General features: G+C 38.5%; 1 protein-coding gene across 1 annotated transcript in view; it reads left to right on the top strand.

The window, feature by feature from the left end:
- LAMA3 (laminin subunit alpha 3) overlaps positions 1-23,671 on the top strand; it is a gene marked incomplete at both ends in the record, with an annotated part of 112,001 nt that overhangs the window by 76,808 nt on the left and 11,522 nt on the right. Inside the window, 21 exons of the mRNA XM_079533015.1 lie at positions 2,732-2,841; positions 4,557-4,637; positions 6,042-6,148; positions 9,055-9,105; positions 9,485-9,636; positions 10,123-10,233; positions 10,338-10,449; positions 11,026-11,193; positions 12,316-12,512; positions 13,939-14,055; positions 14,539-14,693; positions 15,801-15,942; positions 16,468-16,567; positions 17,055-17,171; positions 17,255-17,434; positions 18,276-18,418; positions 19,445-19,621; positions 21,577-21,728; positions 21,827-21,989; positions 22,478-22,611; positions 23,060-23,210. Coding sequence (XP_079389141.1) covers positions 2,732-2,841; positions 4,557-4,637; positions 6,042-6,148; positions 9,055-9,105; positions 9,485-9,636; positions 10,123-10,233; positions 10,338-10,449; positions 11,026-11,193; positions 12,316-12,512; positions 13,939-14,055; positions 14,539-14,693; positions 15,801-15,942; positions 16,468-16,567; positions 17,055-17,171; positions 17,255-17,434; positions 18,276-18,418; positions 19,445-19,621; positions 21,577-21,728; positions 21,827-21,989; positions 22,478-22,611; positions 23,060-23,210 — 2,820 coding nt within the window. The remainder of the gene's footprint in view (positions 1-2,731; positions 2,842-4,556; positions 4,638-6,041; positions 6,149-9,054; positions 9,106-9,484; positions 9,637-10,122; positions 10,234-10,337; positions 10,450-11,025; positions 11,194-12,315; positions 12,513-13,938; positions 14,056-14,538; positions 14,694-15,800; positions 15,943-16,467; positions 16,568-17,054; positions 17,172-17,254; positions 17,435-18,275; positions 18,419-19,444; positions 19,622-21,576; positions 21,729-21,826; positions 21,990-22,477; positions 22,612-23,059; positions 23,211-23,671) is intronic.

Here is a 23,671-nt window from a genome sequence, read left to right as displayed (position 1 = left end):
GTTAGATTAATTAGAATATGCCAACTGTTGCGGGAGATATATTGGGGCAGAGTCTGCTCCCTGGCATACCATGCTAAAGGTAAAGCAAACTCAAAGGAGCTGATCAGCCCTATTAACCTAGGGAATGTGACATCTGGCTGACTGTGCTTCTCTAGCTTGTATCTATGACAGTCCTTTAAACAGTTTGTTCTGAATAAATTCCTACTTGAACTTTTTTCACTGATTTTTTTACGTACTAAGTGAAAACAAGAACCTTGCCAAAGTCTTTCGTGGTTTGTTTTCTCTGTTATTTCTTCCTTGTTCATTCTGAATCCATTCTGCCTGCGGTGCATTCCTACGCATTATGTAATTCCCCTCGACTTTGTCTCAACCAACCCTGGTGTTTCAATGGAAGCTGTAAACCAATTCAGCACATTCTGGCAAATGACTTACAGTCTGCTGCAGTGGTGAGGCTGGGCAGGCCGTGACAGGAAAGTGCTGCAACAGAACTATAGAGATGAGGAAGTTTTAGTTCTAATGAAAATTATGAAGCCAGAAAAACGCATATTTCACATTTGGCCATGAAATGAAATGTGTTTTAGGTTTCTCTTTATCCCTTCTTCCTCCCAGCTGAATCAACTTTCAGGTAGATAGAACTAAATTGACACTTAAACTTGAGACAAAATTTAAGGCAGGCAAAGTCACCTGGTATTATGTGGTGAAAAATGAAAGCCTGGAGGGCCTGTATTTCCATTATGAGCCTCCATCCAATAAAGACCAGGTTCTTCTCTCTATACAAGAGCCATCAAACAGAGACCTGCAGCAGTGCTGAGAAGGCAGCACAGAGGCATCAAGTTTCTGGTGTATCTGTTTCATATCTGAAATGTAAAGCTTGGCCTTCTCATTCCTGCCCCTCACCTGGAGCACTGGACTCAGTACCTTCTCACATCAGCTGGTCTCCAGTGATGGCCTCCATAGAAGGCTATTTGAGCTAAGCCCCAGCCAACTCCTCATGGCAGCAGTAAAGTGCTCCTCAGTTAAGGCAAATAAGCTGCTGCATGGTGGTGGAAGGAGAAGAGTGCAGTGCTGCCCTGTTGAATGGGCAAGAGGATGGAGGATAGGAGGAGGTGTTTCTGCTGAGGCCCTAGCACACTGTATTCTCGCACCCACAAGGGTGTCTGGAAGTCAGCTTAGAGTCTGACTTTCAGAGTTTGCAGTACTGGACAGCAGGGAGATGCTGTGACACCAGAGCTGTCTCTGCTCTTATCTCCCATGCAGGCCCTAGGAAACTTGAAGGAAGACCCACGTGGGAGTTGCTGATCTGTCTTCATTTCTCTGTGCTTTGGGAGCACTGGGTTATCTTCTTCACTCTGTATATGCCATGTAACCAGAGGAACACTGTGATACATTCAGAGTGGCTTATATACGTGAAATATCTTTATTCAGATATTTATGGAATTGTTTCAGTTTCTATAAACATTCTTGAATGATAATATCTTCATATTTCTTCAACTTCCCCTAGTTAAATGCCCCATATATGAACTGGAGCTTTTCCTGTTCTTTCCCAGGGCCTTTCACAAGTGAGCCACATAATCAATCCTTGTCCCGAAACAAATTATGGGTTACTATGTGCATAGTCTGGGGCAAGTACTGTTGGTGTGTTTGAGAGTCTGGGTGTGAAGAAAAATGCAGTATGAGAGAAGGTGGGAAGGACAGAAATGTTGTTCATCCACAGGGGAAAATGTCCATCTGCTGCAAATCACAGTAATAGGGCCCTCAGCCATAGCTTGAAGTCAGTGTCCTAGCAGTGGGAGTGCAGTCTGCTCAGTGACTGCTTCCAGCCAGTTTCCCACATTCTTTTTCACTTTATCAGTAAACACTCAAATCTGTGGAACGCTGGATTAGTCTGTTGCACATTGAAGAAGACAGCTGTAGAACTAGGGAGCCTCATGGATGTTGGGTACATGGAATTTTTATGGCTGCTCAAAATGTATTTCAACAACTTCTATTTTAAATTAGGACCTCTCTAGATAGAGCAAAAGCAAGTTGCTTATCCTATCCTCAGAAATGTGTTTGACATTTGGACAACAAAAGGAATAAACATGGTTTTAAAATAAATTGAATTTAAATAAATATTATAAATATGAATTTCCACAGTTTTGTCATGGAAAAATATTTCAATTGTTAATCAATCAGTTTTAATTTATCTTACAGGCTTTTCTTTTTATTATTTATTCCAGTTATTTCAGGTTACAAATTATGTGTACATTGGTGAAAGTGCATGAAATTCAATTTTAATCTTAATCTGAGAAGATATTTAGTTTTGATGGTAATTTCATGGGATTTTTAGGAATGTTCTTGAGCTCAATTCATTGCCTGTTTTTGAATTGTCTGTCTTCTAATTACTGTTAAGATGCAAAAGTTGTGTTTAAACTGAATTTTTCATAGATACCATTGAAATACCAAGAGTGTGTATCAAGTGAATGATAACCAACAAACTATGCATCTGATTAAACTTCTATTTTTGTACTGCTTGTTTATCTGTTGCTTTTTCATAACAGTGAGTAAAATGTACAATTAGAGAACGATTAGAATCAATCTATCCTGGTAGTGAAAGTAGTTTAGTGAAAAATGCTTATTTATGTAGAAAGAAAAGAAAGTATCCTCCAAGCAAATTTGCTATAATTATTTAAAATAAAGCCATATTGAGTAGGAAAGCACTGCTAACCATCTTGTTTGTTTCCTTTTCAAGAACTGCCAGTATAATACCGCTGGGGAAAAATGTGAGCTCTGTAAAGATGGTTATTTTGGAGATGCCACTCAAGGTTCCTGTCGGATATGTCCTTGTCCATATACTAACAGGTACTGTAAAATATTGTGAGAAGCCAAGGAGAGGGTAAAGGGTGGGGGGAGGGAGGGAAGAACAAAATCCTGCTAATATGATAAGATAAGGATATTTCCTTATATTCATGTATCACCCAACACAGTGGGGCATCAGACCCACTTGAGATGTTGGTCCAGAAGTAACTTAGTGTTCGATGTCATGGCATTGCCAGTTTTAATAAGCTGAATATTCCAATTCTGATTCAGTTGCTGAAACACAAAGTCATGCTGTGACCTGGAAGATCACCAGGCACTTGTGGTGTGCCTATTTACAACAACATGAGTAACTTCTAAGTAGTGAGTAAGGCAAGGTGGAAGCATTTTCCATTACTAAGCGAATCTAGAATCTTTTTTTAAATGGAATGCTAAGTGTAAGTTATCTTTAATCTCATGTTGAACGCCATCTAGGTAGGAGATATGTGGCAGCGATGAAAGAAGCCTTTTTGATGAATTCAGAAAATTAAGATACAGAAGATAGAAAACACACACCAGGTAGCCATAAGTAATAGATCTATGCTAGCAGACAATAGTCAGCTTTTTTGTTTATCAGAGAACTCTTCAGTACATCTGTTTTTGACATCATTGGCCTCTTCTGCAGGTGCTTGCCTGAGGCTGAAAGAACATATTTTCACTCATCTTTTGGCTTAAGAGTGTTGAAATATCTGAAGAGGCCATGAAACCTGCAATAACTTTATAGATGCACATTAAAGTGATAAAGAATATTTATTATGTAAAAAATGCACTCCACCTGGCATTACTGCAGTTGCTTTATGCAACTGTTAGTAAGTTAAAAAATGAAAGTAGCAAACGTGCCTTATCCCCTCTTCACCTCCTGCCTTCTCCTTACCAAACACTGGCCAAGTAGTTGTTTTCCTCAAGAAAAATTTGAATCTAATCAAGTCTTCCAGAAAGAACAGAAGAACAGATAGAAATTTCCATGTTATCAGAAATACTCCCCAAATTGGTGTGCAACTCCATTCTGCCTAAGTTTAAAAAAAAAGAAGAAGAAAAATGCTATTAGATACATAAAAGTAACCTCTAATTTTTCAATCCATTAAAAAAAGCAAAAAAGCTATCTGAACAGGAAGAAACTTTGTTCAGCACAGGGTATTGATTCTTGCCTGGTAAGATAAAATAGCTGTGTAGAGTTGTTTTATTTTACAACATCGTTATTAAGGTTTACTTTAGGCATTGCTTTGGGTAGTGAGCTATAATACCCAGCTCAGAGGGCCAGGAAATCATTGGTTTTTGGTCCAGGGATAGAATTTCAAGGAAACATAAGAAAGAATTCAAAGAACTAGTCAAATCAATTTATTTGGAGAAATGTCTTCAAACATGAAGAGGAGGCATTTAGACTGAATATGAGGAAAAAGGGGTTTTTATGGTAAGAGTAGGGAAATACTGGAATGGGTTGCCCTGTGACTTGGTGGGTGCCTCATCCTTGAAGACATTAAAGGTCAGGCTGGATGAGGCTCCATTCTAGCTGTAGGTGTCCCTGTTCATTGCAGGGGAGCTGGACTGGATGACCATTAAAGCCCTTTCCAACACAAATGATTCTATGATTCTGTGATGTATTGATGATTTAATTAGCTGATGGAATGAAAAACATTTAATCACAAAAACATTTATTTTTAGCCTCTGGACTGTAAAATCTGTTTGTGCTTTCACAAAAATATTTTGGTTTCTTCTCACAGGTTTGCAACTGGCTGTGTGGCAAATGGTGAAGAAATTCAGTGTCTCTGCAAAGAAGGCTATACTGGAGTTCGTTGTGAACGGTAAGTGACTTGATTCTCAAGACCAATAAAAGGAGGTCTGCATTATATATTGTTGTATGAATGTACGTAATATGCAAACACTTAAGGAATATATATATATGTATGAACAACTTCTGTAGTGTGGTCCTGTTGTGTAATTGTAGGTATAACCCAACACTCCCTTAAGAAAACCGTTCTCCAAAGACTGTTTAGTGAATACACAATTTTTACCAAAAAGGGAAGTGTCAGCCTCTTGCTGAAGTGCCCTGAGTGTTGCCTTGACTTCTGACTGTCTGATTATAACAGCTCCCACTTAATTTGTCCTTGTTTCAATTGAAAACGATTTCCCATTTCTTCCAGCATACTTTATGGTGCTTCAGTGTTCTTAATTTGTTACCAGTAGCAACTATGTAACACTTAACACCATACCCTTCACCCCAACCCATTTTGGTGCACTTCCCAGCTGCAGTGCACAAACACAATACTGAAGCTGTCTCTTTTGCTGGAATGCCACAACAGTTTGACAAAGCAGAAGAGGTCCAGCTATTATAGCAGGATTTTATATATATGGCATGTACAGCAGTTTATAGCAGGAAAAGGAAACAATTCTAGCGAGTTTCAAGTCTAAGAGGATATTCAGCATAACAGAGTTGTCTGATTTGGAAACTTGAGGCCAGTGAGTCCTGATGTCTCTCCTGAAGACAATACCACCAGTAGCACATTATCTTGTACTTCAAGACTGTTACATTTGACATCTAAACTGTAGGTTATAAATTTTCTCTTCCAGATCTAGCCATAACTCAGCTCCTTATCATGGTCTCTAGATTTACATGTTACTACTCCTATAGATCTTATAGCAGAGTTACTTTGAGGAGTACTAGCTAGCAAGACCAGACAATACATTAACCCCGTAATATATTCAGGGAGCACTCACACAGACTGCTTTGCTGACAGATGGCAAAAGGAGATATCACCCAAGAGATGGGTGGTAACGTTCAGTACCTCTGATGTTTGAAAACTCAATGCATGTTTGCAGTATGACTCTAGTTGATATTTGATTTCTGGTGGGATCACAGATCAAAATGGTGTTGTTATCCCAGTTAGGTGTTGTAAAATTCTCTCATTATGTATGTATCTATGTGCATTGTATTTTTACACATGAGATGAATTATTCTTATATGAGTATTGTGGGAGTTTTTATTTTTAGAAAAATTTCTGCAGTACTAGAAAAGAGATTTTTAACATATGGCAGTGGATACTGAAAAGCAAAAATACCTTCGTTTTGTGTAATTCAAGGTGTGAAATCAAAGTTCCTGACAGTTTCTTCAAGGGAAAGACTTGTTTATTTTTGTCCAATGAAAGTATATTTGACAAAAATGGGTTCAAATATTTAATGGGGAAAAAAAAATGTCCCTCTTTATCTAGCTGTGCTCCAGGATATTTTGGAAATCCACAAAAATATGGAGGCTACTGTCAGAAATGTAATTGTAACAACAATGGACAGCTGGCTAGCTGCGACCACCTGACTGGAGGTATGTAAGGGTCTATGGATGTGGAAGGTAATGTTGATTTCTCTCAGAGAAGCAAAGAGGGAAGGTAATTAAGTTGAATGGAAAAAGAGCTCTCAACATAGAATAAATGTAAATCGTTTCTAACAAAACAGAAGATTTCCTAAAACATAAAAGCAGAGCAACATACGGCTGGAAACTGCAGCATAGGAAGTTCCGCACAAATGTGCGCAAGAACTTCTTTACAGTGAGGGTGACAGAGCACTGGAACAGGCTGCCCAGGGAGGTGGTGGAGTCTCCTTCTCTGGAGATGTTCAAGACCTGCCTGGATGCCTACCTGTGCGACCTGCTGTAGGGAACCTGCTTTGGCAGGGGGGTTGGACTCGATGATCTCTGGAGGTCCCTCCCAACCCCTACAATTCTGTGATTCTGTGACATAAGGATCGTTCTGAGTCATTGAGTTAATCTTTGTAAACCATTTTATCATATATTTCCCTTCATAAGTAATATTGATTGTATTTTGCTCTTAAGCTTCACAGTCACGTATTTGGATTCATTAGGATTCCTCTTTTGACATACTCAAGTCATATCTTGCCAGTCTGTTATGAGCTTATGAAACAAATCTTACAAACACTCAATATGTCTTTTTTAAATGTATCTGGGACAGATTAGTGATATTTTCAGAGTCTGCATCAGACACTGCCATCTTAGGTATCCAAGCTAACTGTGTTAACAATGAGAGTCAAACATCTTACAAGGGCTGTTTTATAAATCCTGCTATACACCTATATGCAATCTGAGACATCCTTGGTATTTCCAGTATCAGTCATATGTACACTCCACTTATAATAAGCTCTTAAAAGAATATAATGCCAGAACTATATTATTGTACCTGCTTTATAGATTACTGTTCTGAAGTAAAAGGCTCTATCCTGCATTCCTTAGACTGGCTTTACCTCAATTCACCTCAGTCTCCTTAGATAAGATACTGGTTTATATTTAGAAACACACAAGTCACTGCACTTGAAAAGAGCCTTGATTCCCCCAAGTTTTTTTTCTCTTCAAAGTTGTGCTTTTCTTTCCACAGATGCATCTTTTCTTTCTGGTGTGTTTAGTGACATGCCAAACCAATAACTCTTCATGTTTGCACATTATTCATTTCTCTGCACTACCGTTCATATTGCATTACAGTGACTTCAAGGATCACCTTCATTTTCTCTGGTCACAGAAATTAGGAAAACAGTGATGTGAACTGCTGTTGGCACCTGGTGCAATTTTTTCAATAGGTAGTTCTCATTTTGTATTTCATTGAAGTAATAAATCTTCATTATTTTTATACTTCATGTGGAACAGATCCAAGTGGCGTTTGATGTTTTCTCATTCCATTCTTCTCGAAGCAAGAGTTTGCAAGGACAAACTGATCCGTAGGGCAAAATTCAACAAGCAAGTTTCTTTTCAGTTTGATCAGATGGAGACAGCCATCTCTTTCTCCACGTTAGCAATAAAACCCTCTGTGATCATCAGCACGGCAAGTTCTAGCAGGCTTCCATGTGCGTGATGTTCGGCACTTGGCCAGATCTATTTTATCATTTCTTGGCTGATGTTGTTTGTTCACGAGCTGTAATAGTAGTTTTATTTAATTGGTACTTCATGGTGACAGCTGAAATGTATCTTGTGTAAGCCTGAATTATACAGCAGCAGAACCACATATGTATTTGCATTTAGAATAATCTCCTTCCTTCTCTTAAAAATACATTCTTTGTGACTTGTTTTCTTCTGGCAGCAGCACTCAGTACTCATACTGTTTAACTTTCTGATGACTTAATGTGAAAGTGCCAAAGGAAATGGCACAGCGAGGCATTTTGTTCCAGGCTGTTCCATGCTGCTGTTAAATTTCACATTCCATTTTATCACTGCATCCTCTCACAGTTAAAAGCTGTTGTTGACTCTTGGCAACAGCAGCCTATGCCAAGTGCATCCTTTTAATTCAGAGTAAAAGATGTGCACAGCCCTTCTTGTTTTCAACAGGAGTTGGCAGTACAAGCAGTTTTGCAGTAGCCAGTAGGACCAGATCTGTAAAGGGAACTTGCACATCAAGACAGGGAGATTCCCATCCTATATAAAGGCACTTTTACAAGCCCTTTCCAATCCTGCCTCCTAGAAGTTAGAATCCTGGCTTATGATTGTACATACACCTAGAAAGTATCAAGCTTCTTATAATGGGATTTGTAAAACAAGCAAGCCAAACAGTACACTGAACATATAATTGCTTGTGCTAGCCTGTTGGGAAGGGCAATGAGGGCAATGTCTGTTGCATACTACTTATACCAATGGCCCAAGCACCATGCTTAAGTATAATGTATAGTGCCTCCTTCCATACATAGTCTGGATTTCATTCAAGGCTGATTAATCCCTTAAACAAGCAAGCTGGAACACATATGAAAGAAGGCTATAAATGTTTCTCAGCATCTAAAGGGTAAGACATCCTTGTGGGAATTAAGATTTGTGGTTTGGATGTGGATGTTAAAGTAGATAACTGTTTTGCACCTATGTCTTCTGTAAAATGCTTTAACTAATAGGCAGTATAGTCTTGGCTCCTGTCACAGTATTATTACTCTAGGCAAATTCTAGGAATACACTCAGTGCAAATGATATGAGAGATTCTGCTTTTATAGAAGTTGCATATCTACGGGTTACAGTCAGTTTCCTTTTGAAGGATAAAAAAGATGTTGATCTCATCAAAGCATAGGTAAGAGCTGAATTTTTCAGCATGCTCAAGCCTTATAGACATTCTAGATCTTGCATAATGGACGTGGATTTATGAAAGGAGAGCACAGTGTTTTAGTATCTGCCAGATGAAAAAAATGAGGGTTAAAAATGCAGTCAGTAGTGGAAAGCTTTGGTAACTGGTGATTGTCTTTGGATTCCAGAATGTTTCAATAATGAGCCAAAAGATGTGGATCCCAATGAAGACTGCGACTGTAAGTAACAACACAGAATTGCACAAAGATGTCTGCTGTTTTTGACTACATGCCGGTGACTCTTTTAAGAGTGACAAAGTTGAAAAAGAAATGGTGGTGTTCTGTAATGAATGTTTTAAAAGCAAAGATTCAACCAAACAATTGGCCAAAAATGATGACAGAATTCAGCTAGCCAGATGCAGATGGTGCCTTCTTTCTCTTCATTTCTGGATTTGGTACTCTCCTTAATACAGTGGGCTTTGTTGTTTCCTGCGTTATTTAGAGAGGGTGACAGGCATCAAATTTCTATTGCATCTCAGTTGTTAATGTGTTCAGTGAAAAGTTCTCTGTACAAATAACTTTAGTATGTATTGTTTTCCTCTGCTTATGCTCCCTTTAGCTTGCGATAGCTGTGTAATTACATTGCTGAAGGATCTGAGCACAATAGGTGATGAACTTCAGCTGATTAAGTCCCAGCTGCAAAATGTTCGTGCTGATGCCAACACACTAGAGCAGATGAGACAGTTGGAAATACGCATCAAAGACTTAAAGGTACTGTGAAGTAAACTGAAAAGTTGATTCAGATGAAGCAGATAAGAGTTGAACGTAGGAATTCATGCCATCTTTTTATGGGCTTGTAGGGAAACACACATTAACTTTGGATTTCAAATTCTGAACTCTGACAGCAGTGGGTTTCACCTATGGGAAGAGGGTTATTAGTTCAGCACAGAGCTCTCGAAGGGACCCAGCATCACAAGGCCTGCTGGCCTTGGCAGCTGTATCTCTGAGGTTTTCCTGTAGGTCTTTTCTTCTGGCACTTTGTGCCTCTGTGTGACCAAAAAAATAAAACAACCCCAAATTCAAATTTCCAATACCAAAATTCATCCTTAAGGAATTTTCTTCACTTAGAACAGCGGTTGCTGACCTCACAGAAGGAAAAGCCCAGTTTTTGGGTAACAGTTGATCAGGTTTGATAATCACTCGTTATCTCCTGTGTCTTGGTGATTCACTGGATTTTGTTTTTTGATTTCTTTTCAGGTCTTACTGAACAATTACCGTTCTGTTTTACATAACCAGGGCTCAAAGGCAGATGAACTGGAGAAAGAATTCAGTAAGCTAAATCATGATGTAAATGCTCTCCAGGAAAAGGTAGGTGATTGACATATTAATTTAAACATGTGCACCTCTTAACTATATATTATTAGCTAAATATTTCCACATTTTTTTGAATTATTTTTTTTTTCCTTTGCTAGGCTGAGATGAACTATAAAGCAGCTGAGATACTCTTAAATAATTTTGGACAAACTCATCAAAAAGGAAAGGATTTGGTTTCAAGAATACAAATAGTTGTCAATAATATACAAGGTAAAAATAGTAATAATAGGTTTTGTTTCATTAGTTCATTAAAACAATATTCTTAATTAAGCATGGGATTAATTTGTGTTTTTTTGTTTGTTTGTTTTTTTAAGAAATGACAAGTTAGACCTAGCTGCAGAATTCACTCTTCTTATTAAGAATCTAATACATTATGCTAACTTAGGAGCCTGCCTTCCCTTTTGAGTGAATAGGTACAAAGAAACTTTACCAGTGGGAAATCTAAGGCACTTAATTGACTATCCTAACTTCAGCTTTATTTCCATCTCTGTTGCTATTATAGGCTTTCCTAAATTAGAAGCTTAACATAATTGCTGAATTTGGTCATTCAGGAAAAACTTCATGGCTGATGTTGTCTTGGTAACACGGATACTTTTTAGCTTAGTGCAGTTAGTGCAAAATCCTTTCTGATCTACTTCATTAAAGGATTCAGGAATAGGCATGTCTTTTTGGAAAAGAGACCAGCCCGTCATTTGAATGTTCTGCATGGTGCATTCTCTGTTTGAATTTGACATTGCTTTTTTTTTTTTTTTTTTTTTTTTTTTTTTTTTTTTTTTTTTAATTCAGTGCTCTTGGAACAAATAGCTAGTACGAACTCAGAAGGTAACAATTTGCCCTCGGGTGATGCTGCCAAAGAACTGGCTGAAGCTCAAAGAATGATGAGAGAGATGCGAAATCGCAACTTTGGCCAACTGCAAACAGATGCAGAGAAGGAGAGAACAGAAGCTCGGCTGTGTAAGAGCTTGTTCTTTAAGCTTCGTGCTCTCTAGAAAGATCAATTTTAAACCTGAAGCATTGCTGGCTGTTTGCGATGAAGAATACAGAGAGGGACAATTTGCAGTGTATTGCTGGGACTTGTAGCAGTTAGCCAAAATGAAAGCAGTAGTTCTGGAGGAGATTTAAAGGCTTTCTTACTTTGTTAGTAATAAACTGATTTGAAATGGGGAAGAAACCCAGTAGAGCCCTCTAATAATGAAATGAATCTCAGTAAAGATGTGGCCAATTATACATAGTTAGCCAGTGCTTCTGTGCATTATAATATATATGATACAGCATATGAGGTTGTTACAGAGAAATTACACTTGTAATTTAACAACAGATGTTAAGAAGCTCTTAGAGTAGTACATGGGTCAGATCATACAAGGATGGTTAGGCTAGTTTTCTGTTTTCTGTTTTCTGTTCTCTCATTAACTAGTTGTAGTCCATTTTATGTTCTCCGTATGTAGTTGGCTGGGACATTCATAAACCTTATATTAATAACAGTGAGGTCAGCACAGTCACAGGCTTATCTCCTAACAAGCACTGTAGTAGAGAAATGTGAAAGACGTGATTGATATTAATTTCCCCTAACTCTGAACTTTGATACCTTCCCATCAGTAACTATTCTGTATCCTAACATGTAGGCATTGAAATGGACGCTCTTGAAAGTGTGATTCATTTGATCTATTTTATGTTTCTGCTTTCTGTGAAACATGCCTGAATCTGAGCTGATTACAGAGGAAGCTTTGATGTGTAGCTCAAATGTAGACGTCTACACTGCAGGTGAAATTGGTGATGAAACAATTCAGTATTTGCAGAAGATTAACTTCATCCTTATTTAATTTAGAAATAGCCAAATAAACACTGATCTGTGCTCTGTGTCTGCAGCAGCAAATTTGTGGGCAAATTTAATCCAGTGAGATGCTGAATAGTATCTCTGCTACAGTAACACTGGATCTAGTGCTGCAAAGGATGTTCTGTAATTTCTGCAACCCTTAGGTTTTTTTTAACCCTATATGTCAGACCTTTCTAAAGGTGGTTTGTTCCAGTTCCCTTCTTCTCTGAACAAAGCTTTTCTTTCTGGTCCCGATAATTCAGTACTGGCACGTGTTAAGAGTGAACTGCAGAAGTACCACCAAGAAAATCATGGACTTGTTAAAATTATGAGGGATTCATTGAATGAATATGAATCCAAACTTAATGATCTTCGTGAAGCTCTGAATGAAGCAACAGGACAAACCAAACAAGCTGAGAACTTAAACAGAGAAAATGGAGTTCTATTGGAAGACATTAAGGTACTGCTGGAGTTTGAGAGAATAAAGTTAAGTTTCAGGAGATAAAACTACTTTTTATTGCCACATTTGACTGTACAAAGCCAAGTAACACTAATTCTTCACACATATTTTCCCAAGATCTCTTTTTATCTTTTGATGTATGCATGTATGACCAGGTATAAATGTAGTCTGCTCCCACTTGCGACCTTTTGATGTAATGAGAACAGGGTGATAAGGATGCATTTCTGATGAGAGGGCAAAAAGAGTCTCTGCTTGACCATTATTCTTTAGTTGCCACTGCTTTTGTTTCCTATTGTAGATCAAATCGCTGGTTCTGATACACATCCCATAGTAAGTTTCTTGATGTAATTGGCCACAAAAGCTGTAAAAGATGAGGAAAATGTGTCCAATACTGTTAAATTATTTGAGATTAATAGTCCACAGAACTGCTTTTGAAGTCTGATGAGAAATGTGACAATGCTTCCACTCCTGAACTCTACTTGATTTCTCTCAAGCTGATAGTAAAAGAGAGATGAGTGTGCTTCAGGATGCATTCTTTTCAGCAAATTGTATTTTTGCTGAAGTGTCGCTGTTTTGTAACTCTCATGTCTAGCCAGTTTGCTAACACTGCTTGAGCAAAATAATTTCTATGTTCAACTGCTCTTTAAATGTTGGACTGCACCTTTATGTGCATGGACTATACAGTGCATGTGTTGGCTGAGTGTGCACAGTTGTCTGAAAAGATGGATGCATCTGTTCATGTCATAAATCTGCTGCTACACTTCTCTGTTAGAGAGAGACTTTTTAGAATGACAGAAACACAACTGAGGAGAGTTTAATATCCTTACCTGCATTACCTCTTGTCTAGTTGTGTGTAATGCTGTGCCATTACCCTAGAGCTACTCTGTAAATTGTCACAATTACTGTTCTAGACCAAGGACTTCCATTTGTTTTCCCATCAAGAAAGTAAAACGGGAAGGGTTCATGCCTCCTTTTTAGCGACATCCACAGATGAAGGGATGACTTAAAGATCTTATTTCTACCTTTCAGAGAGCAGAAAAGATCAGATTTGTCACTTGGGAGGTGTATTTAAAGATTCCAGGTTTGCAAGGACAAACCCTTAAATGGTCTTCCCTGACTGTTGATCTAGGCTGACACATACTACTACTATCTCGACTGAGTAACAATAACTGAACTACTGTGGTCTTGCTCAGCTGTCTTGGTGAGCTATGTGCTATACCACTGCAAACTCCCAAGTTCTGTCACTATTCTAATCCATAGGATTAGATCCTAGACACTACAGATAAACACAGCAGTAGCATCTTTGGAAAAAAGCCTCTGTTATGCTCTAGGTGATTTGTGTGTCCTGATGTGCTCACAGATGTGATTTTCCTGCTTCTTAATTATAACCCAATCATCCGATATTCAACCATTTATTTTTCCCCAGAAACGAATTGATGAGACAAATGTACAACAGAACAGCATCTTGGATATTTTGAGCTCTGCCCGGACTTCCCTGACACAAGCTGACAGTATGCTTGGATTACTGCTGAAGAGCAAAGAGGTATTGTTAACCTGTTTAGGTTAAGATTTAAAAAATCCAATACTTTGCTGATACTTTAATATGTAGCTGAGCTCAGTAAAAGCAGTGATCTCAGCACATTCTATACGGAGAATCCCTGCCTGCATAAATTTTTGAAAGAGCAGCTTGTTAAGGGTTGTTATGTGTGTCTGAGGTAGACCCTGAGCTCTGGATATCAGAAATTTGAGAGAATGTTCTTGAGAAATACCAGAAATGATTGTGCTGTTCCTGTATTTCTTTCTAGGCAATTGCTTCCACCTGGGCAATATGCTAGGCCTCTGACTTAGAACAGCAGTTTTTGTGCTTCTGTATCCATTGTATTAAAAAGATAATGTAATGACTAGCAGTTGTTTCCAACAAATTCCAGAGTATGGGAAGGGTTATTTTTCTCCTTAGTCTTCTCAGGGGTGAGACTTACATAGCACTGATGGTGATAAATTTATTTTTTTCTTTATAAATGTGTAGGAATATGAAAGCCTGTCTGCTCAGCTTGATGGAGCACGGAAGGATATGAATGGAAAGCTCACGAATAGCTCCTTATCAGCAAGCAAAGAACCTTTGGTGGTGAGGGCTGAGGAACATGCCAAATCTTTGCAAGAGTTGGCAAAACAACTGGAAGAGTATGTTACTGTTCCTGTAAATGAGACAATTCTGTACACAATGTTCACAGTTGCAAAGCTTTGTGTGTAACTTCACTTGCTTTAATGACCATTTGCAAAGTTAGGAAAAAAAAGTCATTTTTTTCTGCTTCTGCAGAGATGTTTTCTTTTCATCCCAAACCCGAGTCATCTTGTACTTTTCCTAGTCACAGGAAATACAGCTCCATTTTACTGTACTAACTATTAACAAGAGAGATTGTCCTCAGGTAGAGAGCAGATAAGTGCTAATGGTATATTTTTTTATGATGTTAATTCCTGTATCTGTAGTCAGGGATGCCTTTATGATGTCATTGAATTGGGGTAAATAACTGTAAGATAAGCCTTTTTAGATTTACTGAGGAAAATAATCCTATAGTTTTCTCATCCTTCAAGGAATCTTCTGGAAAGGCAATATGAGGAGAAAAAAAAAAAAAAAGAGAAATCTGATATGAATCTGTTATTTCTCCTTTACTTGTACTTTATGTTGGAAATATGAGTGAGGTTTTGGAGGCCTTTCACAGTATATCTGTATCACAGTGTATCAGGACAAAATGAAAGAAAGTAAAACCTTTTTTTTTTTTTTTTTTCTGTGCAAGTTGTTTGCATTTTGTCATCACGCCAATTAGAATTGTCTGTTGTTTCTGGCTCCAGAGCTCATGCACTGTTTCTTTGGCAAAAACACAAGTGATCTTGAAGCTGTTCCATTGTGTGTGTCATCTACCACTTCTGTAGAGTGCTGGAGCAGCCCGAGATCATCTGGAAGCCACTGTTCTCTAAACTCCTCTGAGCTGACCTGTATTTGGGAAGCTTCAATGAAGGAGGCTTATTGGCCTTGTGCCCTGGGGAATATTCCCCATCCAAATCAGTTAAAGACTGTTTGGAGGCCTAAAGTCGTATTTTTCCAAGTACTTGAACTCTTCCAAGTTCTGAAGAATCATTTTGTATATTGAAATTTTCTACTTTTAATCAAAGTTCTAAATGAAAAATGTTTCCTGTATTAGCATTAATTAGAAAATACTTGGTTCAGGTCTCTTCTCATAGTCCACAGTCTTTGCAGAAGGGTACATTTTTTCACTCTTTTCCCCACAGAATAAAGAACAATGCCAGGAAGGATGAGCTGGTAGGCTGTGCTGTGGAAGCTTCTACTGCCTATGACAATATTATTAATGCCATCAAAGCTGCAGAGGAAGCAGCCAACAAAGCTGGGAGTGCAGCTGACTCAGCTTTGTCAGTAAGTACCTACAAGCAGCTAAAATGATGGTACAATAAGTGTTGTTTGTTTGTTTGCTTGTTTTGTTTTTTTACTCTCTGAGAAGCACCAAAATTGAAGTCCTCTGTGTCTTGGTATGTTGTATTGATTTGTGGCCATTATTTGGGGAAGCTGCTATTCTTCACATTCATGTATTTGCCTTGCTTCAGCACAATTCAGACTTATTACTGCCTTTCTGATGAGGCTGTCCATCTGAATGTTTCTTGTCCATTTCAGTGCAAAATAGAGTGATGAATGAGGCAAACCCAGTGATCATTGAGAGCTCTTTCAGCTATTCTCTTTTACTTTGCACTAGTAATATCCATAAGCTCTTCAGCAGAGGATTAGCATGTAATAGCTAATTGGTTTTTAAGGTATTATTCTTTGTATAAAATCACTGTCCTTCTATAGCTGTTTTTATAAAACTGGATTGGGCTTTCTCTTTTACTTTTTGAATGTCAGATTAATGATTAAAGCAGTCTTACAATCCTATGCTTCTATGACCAGACTGTGAAGAGAGAAGACCTATCAGGAAAAGCTGCAAAGTTGAAAGCTGAGAGCAGTACACTCTTGAATCAAGCACAGGATACTGAAAGGACATTGAAAGGTACTGAGGAATAAAGTGAGAATAGAAATGTTATCATAGACTCACAGAATCATTTAGGTTGGAAAAGACCTCTAAGATCACCAGGTCCAACCATCAACATGACACTGGTAATTCTACCTTAAAATCACATCCCGAAGTACCACATCTACATATCTTTTAAATACCTCCAGCGTGATGGGTCAACATCAGAAACCTTCATTGAATCACAAATCTTCACAGTTCCACAAAGCTCTGTAGCATGTATTTTATCAGAAGAGGATAGTTCCATTACTGCGGGACACATCATGATGGTTATTTCTAAAATAAAAAGACAAGAAAGTGAATTTCTCACCTTTACTGTGCTGTCTATATTCCTTTGCAGCACTCAGGCCCAGCAAATCCTTAGACCTGCATAAATGTTTTACAGTGCATTCAAGCCACACAACTCAGCCAACAGAGAGGTGATATTTCTGTATAATGTTCATAAAGGACCTTCACTGTTTTGCAGCTATTGGTCCAACCCTCGAAGACATAAAGCAAAGACTTGGAGTCACTGATGGAAAGAAGAACACGCTACAGATTGATCTTGTTACTCTTCAAAATAATCTTAATGGGATAAACAGAGGTCAGTTACTTACTCATCACTTCTCTTTTGCCTCTTTCACCAGTTACTGTAAGAATCTACACATGCATTTTTGTGCCTTTCAGATGACATTGACAGCATCATCACCAGTGCAAAGAACATGGTAAAAAGTGCCAAGGACGTGACAACTAATGTACTGGATGAACTGCTCCCAATTCAGGAAGATGTGGAAAAAATGAAGGGTACTTATGGAAGCACGCAGAGTGCTGGCTTCAACAAAGCATTGACAGAAGCAAACAATTCAGGTTGGTGTTGTTTTCTATTGTGGATTCTTGCTGTCTGCTTAGTCTCTGCTAATCATCTAGAAGTTGGCTGTCTAATCTAAGCCAGTATTGTGAACTTCCTCCACTGCCAGTCAGAAGGAGCAAGCACTGCAGAAGGAGAATTAGTCTGTGTTAAAAGGTAATATCATGGCTCATTTCAGAAGACTTGGAGGCCTGTTATCAGTGGTGTACCTAGAGGTCCATACTGGTTCCAACGCTGCTTAACATGAATGACCTGAATGGTGGGGTAAAATGTACCCTCAATAATTTTACCAATGACGCAAAACTGGGAGGAGTAGCATTACTCCACAATGCCAGAGGAATTGTGCTGCCATCCAGAGGCAGTGGTTCTACAGGCTGGAGAAATGGGCTGACAGGATTTTCATGCTGTTCAGAAAAAGGAAGAGGAAAGTCGTGCACCTGGTGAGGAAGAACCCCAGGCACCAGGACATGCTGGGAGCCCCCCAGCTAGAAATCAGCTCTGCAGAAAAGGACCAGGGGATCCAGCAAGTTGGATGTGAGCCAGCAGTGTGTCCTTGAAGCAAAGAATTCTGTAACATGTGCCCTACTAGGTCAGACCAACAGTTCACTTATGCTGGTATTCTCCCTCCAACAGTGCAGAAGGACATGCTACTTGGGGGGATGCACATAGACCTGATTCCTCTCTGCTGTTCATTATCCTCATCATTATCTCCATTATCCTAATGAAAACAGTTCTGTTATCACCCTATTGCTTTTCAATTATGTATTCATACCCCATAATTCTATATGTTTTCCTGCTCCATTCTACCCTTACTAATGTGGATTTTTTTTCCCATTACAGTAAAAAAACTGACAAACCAACTTCCAGATCTGTTCAGCAAGATTGAGAGTATCAACCAACAACTAATGCCAATGAGCAATATCTCCGAGAATGTAAACCGCATAAGAGAGCTGATTCAGCAGGCAAGAGATGCTGCAAATAAGGTCTGTCTTGAACACTGCAATCATGCTTGTTCTTAGTGTTTTGGACACTGCAGTGCTTTTGTTCCTCTTTATAAATCATTTTGTTAAAACATTTGTGAAGGATCAGACATAAATTTATTAGCATAACCAAGCAGTTAAATTTAGTATGTTGATGAGAAGTGTAATTCATACATAAGAATGGCTGGATGCAATAGCATCCAGTTTCATCCTTCTCATACAGTCTAATTTTCCAGATCAATTTTCAGATCTTATTTATTCAAGAACCATTTTTCTTCCAGTTACAACAGGGTAACTTTGGCAGCAAGGGGCAGAGTCAGTTCTGCAGGCTTAGAGGCAGGGATCTCTACCCATTTGTGGCCAGTGGAACGCTGGCATTTTCAGAAAACGTGCAGCCTTGTGCCTTTGTATCTCCATCTGCCTTGACATTTCAGGCATCAGCTATAGGCGTCTCGCTCTTTCTCCATTTAAGCAACTGTGGTAGTTATAGTATCAGTGGAGGGCATGGCCTCAGATGACAGCAGAAACATTACTGAGGTAAACACAAATAACATGCAGTATATGAGAAGAATTTGTGACTGTGCTGTAAGTAGCAGTAATAGGATATGTATTTGTTATTATCAGAGGTGCATTACAATTTCCAACAGATAGTCAAGTCCAGAAAAGTGAAGCACTGAGATATGTATGTAGACATGTAAATAATTAATAGGCTTGCTCTTTGGAGCCACAAGGCACATCCTGTCCATTACATGTAGTGAAAGTAACGATTATTTGACAGAAGTAAGGTTAAGGCTGGTTAGTGACTGGAGTAAAAAAAAAAAAAAAAAAAAAAAAAGTGCTGTGTTAAGTCTTGAAAATACAGAATATGGCATTATCCATTCTGTTTTCTAGTTATGTTGTTTGCTATGATCAGAGTCTAAATCTTTAGTGACTGGTAGTAGGTAGGTTACTTAGCGATTGAATAAAGAAATAAGTAGAAGCCGTAGTAATAGATTCTTCTGAAGTATTGAATTTTATTTTTCTTAACAGGTTGCTATTCCTATGAGGTTCAATGGCAGCTCTGGTGTAGAGGTTCGACCTCCAAGCAACCTTGAAGATTTGAAAGCCTATACTTCACTTACTTTTTTTCTCCAAAGACCTCAGAAAAGATTAGATGCCCCCCAGAGGGCATCAAATAAGTTTGTCTTGTATCTGGGCAATAAAGATGTAGGTATACTCAAAAATGTAATTTGATTTTTAGAACAGGCAACATGCTTTAAGGAACAGATGGGAGAAAATTTGTTTTGACTGAAGTTCATAGCCACTGATAGCCTTCTTTTTTTAATAATTGCCATCATGTGGTGGAATAAGTATTTTGTGAAGAACAGTTCATTCCTCCACTGGCAAGCCAACTTACTGAGTGATTGACTGCTCATCTCTTTGTTATTTTGCTGTTTATTTATTTTCCTGGAATTTATTTCTCAGTCATAAATATCATCATACAGTCTTGTCAGAACTATCAGCATTTGCAGCCGTCAGCACAAACAACGTGACCCTACTCCCACTTCTTTGGCTCTTACTGTAGCACACACGACTGTGAATTTCTCTTCTGGTTACGATAAAAGGGTCGGTTCCCCTTCAGCTCTTAATTTCTCTTCTGAATATGCAGAATAATACAGAGTTGCTTATGCATTCATGCTTGCTCAGGAACCATCATTTTAAAAATATCCTGCAACGAGGTTCCTAACAACGTGTTTTCAATTCTTGTTTGCAATTGTTTCTCTAGTGAGTCTCATTCACATACAGAAAGCTGATAAAAGTAGTTATGCTATATAGACTCTCACCTTTTTATCCCCTGATAAAAAGGATGCCCTATCCAGAGAAGGGCAACAAAGCTGTGAGGGGTCTGGAGCACAAGTCTCATGAGGAGTGGCTGGAAGAACTGCAATTGTTCAGTCTGGAGAACAGGAGGCTCGGAGGGAGACCTTATTGCTCTCTACAGCTGCCTGAAAGGAGGTTGTGATGTGATAGGAGTAGGCCTCTTCTCCCTCATAACTAGTGGTAGAACTAGAGGGAATGGCCTCAAGTTGTTCCAGATGAAGTTCAGGTTGGACATTAGGAAAAATTTCTTCTCTGGAACAGGCTGCCAAGGGTGGTGGTTGAGACACCATCTCTGGAGGCTTTCAAGAAATGTTAAATGTGATACTAAGGAAAATGGTTTAGTGAGAAAATATTGGTGGTAAGTGGGTGGTTGGACTGTGGATGATCTTGGAGGTCTTCTCCATTCTATGATTCCATGGCTCTAAGTCAACTTAATAGGAACGGAGTGTTGACTGAGTGCTGTTCCTAGCACCTATTTTATTTCATGAATGTTGCATCTAAATTTTTAGTAAATGCTATGGCTTCAGCTGAAAGATGTTTTAGAATTGAGAACTACCTTAACTTTTACAGCTTTTTATGTTACAAACATAAAAAGCCATGCATGTCTCTTCAATTAATTTATAACCATACTCTCCAAATATTCTCTCCGAATAATCATACTCAGTGCAATGCATCATTCGTTAAATTAGCACAACACATCTGACTACAATTTAGAATAGAATAAAATAGTTAAAACAGAAGGGGCCCAAAAGGATCATTGAGTCCAACTACCTGAACACTTCAGGGCTAACCAGAAGTTAAAGCATATTATTAAGGAAATTATCCAAATACCACTTGAACACAAACAGGCATGGGGCATCAACAGCCTTGTGAGAAAGCACGTTACAGTGTTTGTCCGTCCTCACAGTAAATACTTTTTTTTTCCTATTGTTGAGTCTGAATATTCCCTGGCACAGTTTTGTGCCATTTCCACACATCCTATCATTGCTTACCAGCAAAAAAAGACTCATAGAAATCTCATAGAAAAGACTCATAGAATCATAGATTGGTACCTTCTTGTCCATTTCCCCTCCTTGGGAATTTGTAGAGAGCAATGAACTAACCTGCTGGTCTCTTTTTCTCCAGACTATTTATTATTCCCAGAAAAAAACTGGTAAACTTAATAAAATTCTCATCATTGGGTGGGTGAATTGCTTTGTGACTCATTCACAGTATGATGGTGTCCCTGAGGAAGGGATGTTGTATTCTAACTTCATTAACATTAGTCATTAATTAATGATTATTTGCTTTGCTGTTCTTAGGCTTCTAAAGGATATATTGGTATGGCAGTAAAAGACGGTCATCTCACTTGTGTCTATAACCTGGGAGATCGTGAAGTAGAAGTTGTTGCGGAACCTCTTGTGATGGAAAGTGACACCGAGGAAGCCATTATGGATCAAGTTAAGCTTGAAAGGTATAAGATCCATAGCACGCAACAGTCTTTTCCAAAACTTGCTCGGAATGTCTTTTATTAGTGTGATGTGATATTTTGCCTGTTTGTTTTGGTTTTAGAATTTACCAGTATGTGAAGCTGAATTACATCAAAGCAGCAACATCAACTTCTCCGGTGTTTGAAAAGCCTTTGACTGCAAACAGTGGAGATGGAAACACTCTCCTAAATCTTGATCCAAGCACTGTTGTCTTCTATGTTGGAGGATACCCACCGGATTTTAGGGTACAGAGTCATTCAGTCTTTAAAAGAGATTTCCGTGTTAATCATTCTGTTACTCTTACAAGTAAAGGTTGGAATTAGCAGTCTTTCAAAGACTATAAAAGTTTGATCATGCCAGCAGGAATAGGGTGAGTGCAAAGAAATGCTACTTCTTACAGAAGCTGCCTGGCTTGTAGTTTGCTGGAACTCAAAGAAGGGAATATGATGGGTTTTATTCTTCCAAGGACACCACGAAACCTGCCAGCCTGCTGAGCACTCTCCACAGTCCACTCATACGATTCTGCTTTAAATTGTGCTGCAGTGCTCCTGGGGTGTTATCAGATGGTTTGGTTATTATGTCCAGAGATACAATAATACAATAATTTCTTCAAATTAGAATGACACATTCTGTGTCTTAGTAATACTTGCAATAGGTCCTAGCAGTCACATTTCAATGTAAAATTTTGTCAGCTGATGTTGACAGCATGTTTTTTAATAACACTGTTTTTCAGCCTCCACGTAAGCTAGACTATCCTCATTATGAAGGCTGCATTGAATTGGACAACTTAAATGAGAATGTTATCAGCCTTTACAACTTCAAGAGGACATTTAATCTCAATACCACTGAAGTGCAACCCTGCAGAAGGTACGATACTGAGGTAGAGAGATTGATGGTTCTGTGACTTTATCAGATTTTTGTGTCTTTTAATATCCAGAAGCATAAGCACTGCAGTTACATGAATGACTTTTTTTTTTTCTACGTCTTGGTCATTAATACGTATCATAGAGGAAATCATCAGAGTTGGTGTTATTCACATGTACAGCAATCTCAGTCCATTGGCTAACAATTTGAATGATAAAATAAATCACTAATTATTTTAAAATCAGGTTTTTCCTCTCTAAAGATCATATGTAAAATTAATAGAAGCCAGTGGAAAGGTTTTTTTCTTTGCTTGGATTAACAGCTGTCCCTGTTAGTGGCTCTGCACTAAATGCTTTAAATTCAGTTTTTTAAAAATGTTAATGACAGTAAATCCATGTGGTAGTAGATTTTACTCTTGTATATTCACGCCTGTGACACTGAATTATTACAGGTACAAAGAAGAGTCTGACCAAAGCTATTTTGAAGGCACGGGTTATGCCAGCGTCTCATCTAAAGAAACAAATGCAAATGTACCAATACGCTACGAGCAGACAATTCAGACTACTGCAGATGAAGGCATAGTGTTTTTTGCAGCAAATGAGGTAATGAATGCGTTGTTTAGAGGTCTAGGAAGTTTTTTAAAAAGTTCATTGGCATGAGAACACATTAGATTTACTTACATGTAGGTTGATCTGATAGTAAAGCTTCCATGGAAACTACAACAGCTACGAAGAGCACAATAACACTATTTAGTAGAGAAAATTCTCAGCTATGAAACACTATTTTTTAACATGCACTGATGCCAGCAATGAACAAGAATCTGCGTGCTGTGCTCATAAAAATCTGGACCAGTGGAGGTGACCCGCTGTTTTACAACTGCTACGGCAGCATTGTCGCTAGGAAAATGTTGCCCATGCAGTCCATTTTGCATCTGCCTGAACAGGTTAAAGTCAGAAGGTGCCAAATCGGGACTATGTGGTGGGTGTGGTAGGACAATCCAGCCAAGCTTGGCAATGTGCTCCACAGTCTTCAAACTGGTATGAGGCCTGGTGTTATCGTGTTG

The sequence above is a fragment of the Tetrao urogallus genome (assembly GCF_951394365.1).
Source record: "Tetrao urogallus genome assembly, chromosome: 3".
Classification (NCBI taxonomy): domain Eukaryota; kingdom Metazoa; phylum Chordata; class Aves; order Galliformes; family Phasianidae; genus Tetrao; species Tetrao urogallus.
Note: the sequence above shows the minus strand (reverse complement) of the source record. Positions and strands in the feature narration are given on the sequence as shown.